This window comes from Stegastes partitus, unplaced genomic scaffold (genome assembly GCF_000690725.1).
Source record: "Stegastes partitus isolate 25-593 unplaced genomic scaffold, Stegastes_partitus-1.0.2 Scaffold806, whole genome shotgun sequence".
NCBI lineage: Eukaryota > Metazoa > Chordata > Actinopteri > Pomacentridae > Stegastes > Stegastes partitus.
In genome coordinates, this window is record NW_007578537.1 from 263753 (window position 1) to 274246 (window position 10494).

Here is a 10494-nt window from a genome sequence, read left to right on the forward strand (position 1 = left end):
AAGGACCTGGACCTCTGGAACATTCACAGTCTGAAGGTAGAACTCTGGTCATTTGGTACTTCAGATACAGAACCAGGTGTTCTGAGGAGGTCCAGTTGATGTGCTGGTTGACGGTCTGTCTGAGCTTCTCTTCTCGTCTGAACTGATGAACACAGGAACACATACTGAGGTGAACACGACTCAGACAGTGTTCTCTGCATAGCTGAACAGATCCTTTCCCGTCCAGAACTTATTCCCTGTGGAGCTGCCAGTGGTCACTCGGCCCGCCAGTCTGTAGTGGTTCTGCTGCTGTGGCTCCTCCTGGGCCTTAACGAGGACTGTCCTGAGGATCTCTAATCCGGCGGCTGCAGACGGAGCAGAACTCTGGAACGCAGCAGCCTCTTCATCAGCAGCTCATTGTGACGCTGAGCTCTGGCCAGCCGCAGGGTTCTGGCCCGGCTCCCAGCCAGCCCGGCTAATTAGTCCCCTCTTCTGAGCTAATTGGCCGATAAAAAACGAGGACGGCCTCTTCACCCAGCCGAGTGTCACCACACGGCAGCAGAGGATTATGTGGCTTAAGAGTCCCGGTGACACTCAGAACCACTCCACGGCTGTAACGGGTCTCAGAGCCACACAGGAGGCTCCGGAGCCGGTCCAGCTGCAGACCCACCTCCTGAACCTGCAGCTGATCCTGCTGCGGATCCTGCAGCTGACCAGAAGCTCCGACACGTCCAGCGGTTCTGGACCGAAGGTTCCAGATCTGAGGTTTCCATGACAACCTGCTTCAAACATCAAGTTACAGCGAAAAGACACAAAAGTGTCTGAAGAGGAGCGACAACAACACACACAACACACAACAACACAACAACACACAGACACACACACACAACACACACACAGACACACAACAACACACAGACACACACACACAACACACACACAGACACACAACAACACACAGACACAACAGCACACTTCAACACATGACACACACAGACACACAGAGACACACAGCAACACACTTCAACATATGACACACAACAACACAGACACACACACACACACAACAACACACACTACACACACACACAGACACACACAACAACACACACAAAGACAGACACACACACACACAGACACCCACTCTGGATCAGAACCAGCGCTGGAAGCAGCTGAACGAGTTTAATGAGCAGAAAATAAAAACTGTTCATCAGGAAGAAAAACGGATTTAAATATTTAAATGAAAAGCTTCAGAACCAGAACCGACAGAAGTGAATAGAAACTGATTCGTTTCCTGCAGATCTCAGGTTTCAGAATCAGAACCCTCCGAACATCACATTTATCGATCTGATGACAGAAACAATCAATAAAGTCGATCAGCTGTGAGCAAACGGAGGACCGCGTTGGTCCCGGTTCTGCTGCTCCGGGTCCGTGTACCGGGGCTCTCCGGTCCAGTCCGGCTCTGAATGGTTAAATCCCGAAGCCCCGCCTCTTCCGCCACCTCCAGCCGACCAATCAGCGGCCGCGGCGCCTCGGTGGGACGTCACGTCAGCTGCCGTCGTGTCGGTGGAATGTTACCGAGCGACCGTCGGAACAACTGAGCACTCGGTACCCGGAGCTCGGATCCACGAAGCCCGTCTTTCGGAGCCGTTTGTCGGTTTGTTGCGCGGCGCCGTCGGCCGGTAACCGGAGCCGCTGGTCCTCGTTGGGCGGAGGAGACATGCAGGGATTCGTCCGGTTACTGGGGGACCTCTGAGCTGCTCCGCCGACAACCGTCCCCGGATTCTGCTGCTCCGCGCCGGGACCATGGAGTGAGAGGAGCGGGCCGGAGGACCAATTCACCCCGAGGATCCGGAGCCGACGCGCCGCCGCCCGGTCAGCGGGTCGCCGAGTTCCCCTCCGCCCCGGGCTGCACCTCCGCGGCGGCAGCCTCGGGGAGCCGCGCCGCGCCGCGTCCGGGGAGAGGCAGCTCTCCGGCGGACAGCTTTCCGTCGGAGCCCGGTGGATGATGGAAGCTCCGACATGGTGAGAGTGAGCAGCGGGAGCCCCGGACCGGACCCGTAGTCGCCCACATGCGCTGGATCACTCGCTGGATTTGGGAACCGAATACGCAGAAGGAGGCAGCCGGAGGATGGAGCGGAGCCGCCGGGGCTGGTGAGAGCCGCACTTCGGGCCACTTTCCGTTTGTTCTTCGTGCACAGCTCGCCCCCGCTCCCCGGACACATGCAGGCCAAGAAACGCTACCTGATCCTGCTGTGCGCGGGCGCGTGTGTGCTGCTGCTCTCCTTCCTCGGGGGGGTCCAGCTGCCGGCGGCCAGCGGCGGCCGGCAGGACCGCAGCAGGACCGGGCACCGGCCCGACCAGCCCTGGCCGCACTTCTCGGACCCGTTACACCCGTTCGTGCCGTGGGACCACACGGACACGGAGGAGTACAACGTGCACGTCTCTCCGCGGCAGAAGCGGGACGTGAACACGAGTGTTTACAAAGGCAGACGGTGCCGGATGGACTCGTGCTTCGACTTCTCGGTGTGCCAGCGCCGCGGCTTTAAGGTGTACGTGTACCCGCAGCAGAAGGGCGACAAGACGTCGGAGAGCTACCAGAACATCCTGGCCGCCATCGAGGGCTCCCGGTTCTACACCTCCGACCCGGGACAGGCGTGTCTGTTCGTGCTGAGCCTGGACACGCTGGACCGGGACCAGCTGTCTCCGCAGTACGTCCACAACCTGAAGACCAAAGTGCAGAACCTGCCGCTGTGGAACGACGGCCGGAACCACCTGATCTTCAACCTGTACTCGGGCACCTGGCCGGACTACACGGAGGACCTGGGCTTCGACATCGGCCAGGCCATGCTGGCCAAGGCCAGCATCAGCACCGAGAACTTCCGGCCCAACTTCGACGTGTCCATCCCGCTGTTCTCCAAGGAGCACCCGCGGACCGGCGGGGAGCGCGGCTTCCTCCGGTACAACTCCATCCCGCCCTTCAGAAAGTACATGCTGGTGTTCAAAGGGAAGCGCTACCTGACCGGGATCGGCTCGGACACGCGGAATGCCTTATATCACGTCCACAACGCGGAGGATGTGGTTCTGCTGACCACCTGCAAGCACGGGAAGGACTGGCAGAAGCACAAGGACGCGCGCTGCGACAAGGACAACGCGGAGTACGACAAGTAAGTGACAGCTCACAAGTTCGGCTGCAGGGAGAGTTCTGTTGGTGCTGTTTTCACGCTTTTACGCACCGAGCCTGTGCGTAAAGAGGCGCCATCACATCCAAATTACGCACCAGGCGGTCACAGGGTTTGTGCATTATCTAGTGTGTGTGTGTGTGTGTGTGTGTGTGTGTGTGTGTGTGTGTCATTCAGGTGTGTTACAGTGAAAACACAGTTTTGTGTCACAGCTCCTACTGTTTGTTCTTTCAGTGACAACCATCAGTTCGGTGCAGGTTTCCTGTTTCTACCTGCACAGTGACGTTTGTCACATTCTGAACTGGAGCTTTGATCCAGATTTACACCAGAACTCTACATATTTTACTGCCTGTTGACTCTCAGTGACTTTAAGCCTCACGCTGACCTCAGACTGAAGCTTTATGTGGTTTTAAACTCTTTATGGCGGCTGGTTGACGCCTCCACTCCACCTCTCTGCTCCTTTTCCTGCATAAAGCCACAGATCCTCAGTGTTTTCTCCTGGTCTAATGAAGGAATTCTCCTCCTTCGTAGCAGCTTTGAGGATCCGTACGGACACGTCTGATTTGCAGCCTGTACTTAGTGAGAATGAAGTGAAAGTTTCTGCTCCCACGTTCAGATCGTGACCTTGTGCAGGTTCCCACAGCAGGCCGAGGTGTGCAGCGCGGTCGGCTGGATCACACAGCGATTTAGTGCAAATAAATCAGTCAGAATGGGTTAATTAGCACTTTAATTTGCAGGAGTTGGTGCCGTGGGTTCCATGTGGCCCCCAGGGACAGCTGATTACCTCTCATTTTGGAGGTCTCCGTTTAGTCAAGGTGGTAATTAATGATTCCGCCTTGGGATCAACAGCTGTACTCTGGAGCTCGGTGTGTTTTAATGTGGAGGCCGTGTTGTCTCTGCTGCACATACTTGGATTACAGCTGAACTCTGCTGTCAGGTTCACGCGTCTCTGAGTGACACCGGCTTAATCTGCATTTATCAACCTGTGGATTCTAGAATTTGTTGAGCCTGAATAAACTGGCGGCATGTGAGAGGTGGACATTGTTCCCGCTGGGCGCGCACCTGAGTCAAGGTTAGAGCGCAGGACAGATGGGCAGCATATGGAGCGTTAGCATACTTCAGCCAGTCACTCAGGAGGAAGTTTGAAGCAAACACTCACAGACACTTTCCCTGAACTTGGCTTGAACTCGGGAACCTCGAGCTGCTCGCAGACTCACAGCTAAAAGCATCGCTGAGAAAGCCGCACAAGCATGCACTTGTCTATCCATTCGTCATCCTTTCCCCTCTCCCTCCGCGCTCCGCCGTCCTCCCCCTCCGGCTGCTGGATGCCTTCGGCTCGGTGTCACCTGCACAGATCCTCCATCCATTATCTGACATTCCAGTCGGCTGTGGTCGGCCCACCTCGGCCCGCCGCCGCTCTGCTTCCCGGCGGATCAGGCCTTGTTTTCCCAAAGGTGGCTTTGTCTCGGGAACATCTCGGTGCCGTAATCAGATGATGGCAGCGGTTCAGGGAAACCGGAGCCTCTCTGCCCACAGTTTCCACCGCCGCGTGTTTCACAGCTGAGTTATTCTGATCAATACCGCTGCCTGTTAGTCATTTCATTCCCGGCATCGATGCTGGATTTGATTTCCGTCCCCACCGAAGCTCGATAAATCCAATTTCACTTCCACACAACTCTTTTACTGTGTTTAGCTTTCGCCTGTGCGTCTTTTGCGCTCCGCTGTGAACCAGATTTGACTTTTCAGAATTGATTTGTGCAGGTTGCGACCTGCGCTCCGGCTGCTCCACGTCCCGGTGCGAAGCGTCAGTTCCTGTTGGGACTCTGTAGATTTAATCACACACATGAATCCTGAAGCTCTGAGGCTGCAGAGGCCCGACGCGGCTCTCAGGTACGTGGATGTGGATGCAGCTGAGGGCGGACAGTCGATGCCTCGCGGCGACGCTGCAGCTCCGACTCAGGAATGCGCACACGTGTCGCAGCAGCTGTTGCGGAGGAGCTGCACAGGACGTGTACATACCTGGATGCACAGACTCATGCAGCTGAACTCAGAGGACGAGATAAAACACAAACACCACATTTAGATGTCTGCAATCCACACACACACACACACACACACACACACACACTGCTGACCTCCGACCTGCAGCTTCCACAGGAATGCGGCCCTGCAGAGGAATGCAGCAGCAGCAGGAGGCCGACTGGGAGCCTTGTGTGGGTTTGTGGGTCTCTGGACTGACTCCCACACACACACACACACACACACACACACACACACATTTGTTCAATTGATTTTCTTAGCTGCAACAGCTCTGAATTGGAGTCACTCTGGTCCACTTCCACAGTCGAGTGCTGATGAAAGGCTCCATTCACTGCTGCATTATCCGCCGGGCTTCAGGCTGCTGACAATAATCCTGCAGAGGACAGTGAAGGATCATTACGGCCTCAACAATCCCAAATTTCACATTGGGAGGAAGTTTTGAGTGAAGCTCAGCCTCGTGCTGAAGCACGTTTCTCTGGAGATGTGACGGTTTTTAGTTGTTTTTTTTGATGCAAACTTGTGTTTGGGTGCCGACGAGCCTCATGAATGTGGGCCAGCGCTGAGCGTGCTCACTGAGCTCGCTGCTCACGTTGTCCTGCACACAACGTATAGTTTTATCATGTATCCCGAGTCGCTGGCTGGAGGTGCGCCATGAGGCCGAGTGTCCGTTGGAGTCCGGCTGCAGCTCCACTTAAAGCTCTGACAGCAGAGTCATCGTCCCCGTTTAATACTTAACCAGCTCTGTTGACTCAGTGACTCTGTGCTTTGGCTGCTTCACAGCAGCTGCAGCTCAAGGTCAGGAGGAGGAGGAGGAGGAGGAGGAGGTTGATGAAGTCCAGAATCGCTGCATGTTGTTTCTGTGACCGTGACTTTGGGCCGCGGCGGCGTTTCCGTCCTCCTGGTCAGCAGAGCCGTCCCTCCTGAGGCGCTTCCTGTCCTCCGCTTCATGTTTTCGTGCCTTTCTTCCTCCTCTGGTGGAAGCAGAGCTGTGATTTGGCTCGAGGAGGCTCTTTGCCACTTTTCCATTCTGGTTCTTTGCCTCCATGACGCGGCGCCGGTTGGCCCGTTGTTGACAGCAGCGGTCCGGGCCAAGTGGAGGCGTCTCTGCTGCTTATCTCAGAGAAACACGGCTCTGAGGCGCTCACCTGGGCGGCGGCGGCGCCCGATAGCGGCGTCCCGGAGCCGGTTTGGAGAGCAGAGCGCGTCGCCGTCACACTCCGGGTCGCCATTGTTTGTTTCTCTGTAGTCAGATTAATAAGTCATGAATATTTCATGATGGCCTGCTCCCGCTCAGATAAAGCTGCTGCTGATGGAGAATGTTAATGATGGAGGATAATTAGTGTGAATGCGGCGCCGCTTAATTAGGACTCTTTGATATTTTGCTGCGTTCATGTGTGTCAGAGACACGTTGAGGCCCAGAACCACTCCAAGCCTCCGTCTGCTGTTGTATCTCATCACCACGTTCATCCATCAAACCGTCTGAGCTGCTGAAGCTCCACATCCTGAGCCTCAGACGTTCAGCATCTCATGTGCTCAACTCTGTCATACTTGAAATCCGTTTTTTGGCAGCAAACAGCAGTTGCTAGCTTCATTATTTAATCTACAAAACGTCAGAATAAGCAGTTATGAGCATGTGTGGTCTGCTGGTTCATCAGGAGGACGGGTCTTCTGGACTTTATCTTCTGCAGCTCATCTCAGGTCCGTCTCAGCTGCAGCAGGTCTTTATGTCCTCGTCCCAAACCAGCACAATCAAGTTCAATTCAAATCTCAGGAGGGTTTTCAGTAAGTTGCCTGTTTGTTTGCTTCTCGTCGCATGTTTTCGTGCCTCAGCGATCTAAACCTCCGTCCTGCTCTCAGCTGAGGCCGTCAGCGGCTCAAACGATCCTCCGTCAGGCCGCCGTCAGTATTAAAATGTCAGCAAACGGTGAAAGATGCAGATCTGCAGCTTCCAGAGCCTCGGGCCAAATCTTCAGATGTTTTATCCAATCGATGGTCCGAACCCCAAAATATCGAAGAGATGAATAAAACCAGAGATGATTATTAAACCGTTAATCCGTCATCAGCTCGTCAGTTTGCTTCTGCTGAAAACACATTCAGCCAGAACCAGGTTCTACGTTCATGTTCTGGTGAAGCACTGACAGAGTTCAGCAGAGACGGCGTCTCAATCAAACACACAGATAACGCAGCAACTTCATAAAGAAACAGAAGCGATGAAATGTTCTCAGCGTGCAGCCTGAACGTTCTGCAGCGTTTAGAGAAAGATCAGAACCCACCAATAGAAGAGAAGGTTTGGACCAGTTTGTAACACACATAGTGAACATCTAGAGCAGTGATGTTAAAGCTGCTGGTTGAGGTTTGATCAGATTCTTCAGTTTCTTCACTAGCAGAGAAATGCAGATGAAAGCTGGACGTCCAGCGCTGACGGACACCTGAACCTGCGTTTTACACTTAATTAGACGACTTCAGTCGCCAACATGCAGCTGAATTAAGCTTCATTTTAATGGTTTAAGTTGTTCTTAAATGATTTGATTCCTCTCAGACGAACTTCATTTGAATGAACGTGAAGGTTTCCAGCATTTGATTCTGACAAATCTAAAATGTTCTGTTCTTTCCACTTTATTAATAGTTGACAGAAATAGAGGCTGAGCAGAGAAAAGAAACACAGAGAAGAACCAAACCGGGCCTTCTGCTCAAATTCCAGTTTACTGGGACCAAATTAAACGTATATATGTGTGTGTGTGTGTGTGTGTGTGTGTGTGTGTGTGTGTGTGTGTGTGTGTGTGTTTATATTTCCATATATATATTTATATTTTCACACGTCCTTTACTTCCTGTTTTCTGCTGAAGGCAGCGTGTTGGAGCAGCGTCGGGTCTTTGTGCTTCAGTCTTTGTCTTCATCATACGTGACCGTGTGAACACGCCGTGTGTGTGTGTGTGTGTGTGTGTGTGTGTGTGTGTGTGTGTGTGTGTGTGTGTGCGCCCACGAGGACGCTCGGGGTCGCGACCTCGCTGTCTGAGCGGCGGAGGCGACGCCCCGTTCACTGACCCACATTCACGCAGGGATTATGAGGGCTGCTGGTTGGACGTGAACTCAGACCCTGGCAACAGCCGGTTGGTCGGAGCCGGTCAGCTGGTTCCCCCGAGTCAGGAAGCGACGAGTGGCTGCCTCGGTCCAGACCTGATCAGAGAGACCTGGTCAGAGGAGCGCTGTGTTGGACTGAAGGGACGAAGCATCCTCAGCTCCCGTGAACCATGACGAGGGTTTAAAGCCCGGCTGCAGGCTGCTCACCGTCTCAGGACTTCAAACTTCTCACTGATCTGATCAATAATATAGAATTAGAGTCTCAGCTGGTTCTTCAGTAAGCTGCATGTTTGGGAGGTTTAATTGACCAAGAAGGTTGTTTGTTTCCTTCTCATCATGTTTTTGTCCAAACCTGCAGATTTACATTCGTTGGTTTGTCTGCTGTTGTATCTCATCGCCACGTTCATCCATCAAACCGTCTGAGCTGCTGAAGCTCCACATCCTGAGCCTCAGACGTTCACCAGCTCTGCTCACCAGCTCTGGTTGATGTGCTTCACTTTGTCATGTTTAAAATCCATTGTTCATGCAGCAAACAACAGCTGTTAGCTTCATTATTAAATCTATCAGATACCAGAATAACCAGTTATGAGTTCAAAGATTCTGTTTTTTCATCCAAAAGCTGCACACGCGTGTCACCCGTTTGTTCAGAGGAGGTTTTTCTCAACACGTTATTAATAAAACGTGTTTACAGCCGGTCTGCAGGCTGCTCATCGTCTCCAGAGGAGTTCAAACTTCTCACCCGACGTCGCTCTGATCTGATCAATAAGACAGAATCTCAGCAGGTTCTTCAATAAGTCGCATGTTTCCGTCCAAACCTGCAGCAAACATTCATCCCTGATCTCAAACCTCGTCAGTGCAGTTTGAAGCTTCGTTAGGCCCAGTTCGGTGTTTCAGAGGATTGGTCGCCGGCTCAGAGCTGCCTCCTCCTAATTGGAAGCAGGAGGCGTCAGGATGTTCAGGTCTGTCAGAGGGGAGACGCTGGAAACCTCCTTTTGTGTCTGACGTTGGAGCTGCAGAGTCTCGGTGACAGAAAGCAGCAGGATGCAGCTGATTGGCTCTTTGTGAGCTCGATGGAAGCAGACAGGTGTGTGATTGGCTGCAGCAGGAAGCGATGATCAACACTGACGTCTGATTGGCTGCTCATTAAAACCCGACACGTGGCTGCAGGTTTTTACAGAATGACAAAGTTTTAGAAAGTTTTTAGCCGTCGTGGAGCTGAGACGGGTCACTTCCTGCTGAGACGGGTCACTTCCTGTCGCGGTTTCATCTCCAGCCTGCGAGGCTCATCTTGGGCTGGGTCTGGTTCTGCTGGAGGCGTAGGTGCGCTGAATGCTGATGGGAACCATCGATCTTCTGACTGATTCTGTGATTTAAATGAGCCTGAAGCTGCTGCAGCGAATCCGAAGACGAACTCTAATTACGTGGAAGTTATCGTCCGACTTTGTTCTCCTATGAACGTTCTTCACCTTCACTGTTCTCAGGAGCATTTGAGATGAATAAATAAATTACTGCAGAACAACAAATGACTCAGATTCAACAGCAGAGTTCAGGTTTTACCAAAATATGCTAAAAAAATAAAATAAAAATAAAAAAACTATCTGAAGTGACTTAATTTATGCAGCTAAAAATATTAATTAGTGATTAAAGTTACATTGTTTTAGATTCATTTAACTTGGATTATTTATTATCTGTTTTTGTTAAATAGTGATTTAGGGAAGAATATTTTTGCAGACTTTACAATATTACAATTTCTCTTTTTCCATTTTCCAGATTAGAAAACTCAAATTCCAGTTAAATTATATTTATCAGGCGACAGTTTCTTTATCGTTGCTGCTCTAATTAAATGTTCCATTAAAATGTAATTTATCATTTAGAGTTTTAGGCATTTTATTGCTTCATGCATTTTTAAATGTTTGTTGTTTATGATGTTTGTCTTCAGTTCATCCAGTTTCTGTTTCATTAAAGGAAAATGTTGTCATTTACAGTTAATGTGGTTTAAAGTGTCACCTTCATATAAACACAGTTCACCAAAGTGGTTTCTGTGTTCAACCGTGAACTTCATCGATCAGGAGTTTACAGCTGAAATATTGTGAAATGAGTCATTTTAGAGGAAAACATGAGAAGGTTTTGATGCTCGGACTGAAAATGAGGTCAGATGAAACTTTTAGGTAAAGCTCCTGCAGAACAAATGTGGGACCGGTTCTGTTCTTCA

General features: G+C 51.6%; 1 protein-coding gene across 1 annotated transcript in view; it reads left to right on the top strand.

Annotated features, from left to right (window-relative positions):
• Window positions 1-1925: 1925 nt before the first annotated feature.
• The window catches only part of ext1b (exostosin glycosyltransferase 1b), a 98622-nt gene continuing 90053 nt past the window's right edge, over window positions 1926-10494 (top strand). Inside the window, exon 1 of the mRNA XM_008292385.1 lies at window positions 1926-3146. Coding sequence (XP_008290607.1) covers window positions 2203-3146 — 944 coding nt within the window. The 5' untranslated portion in view covers window positions 1926-2202. The remainder of the gene's footprint in view (window positions 3147-10494) is intronic.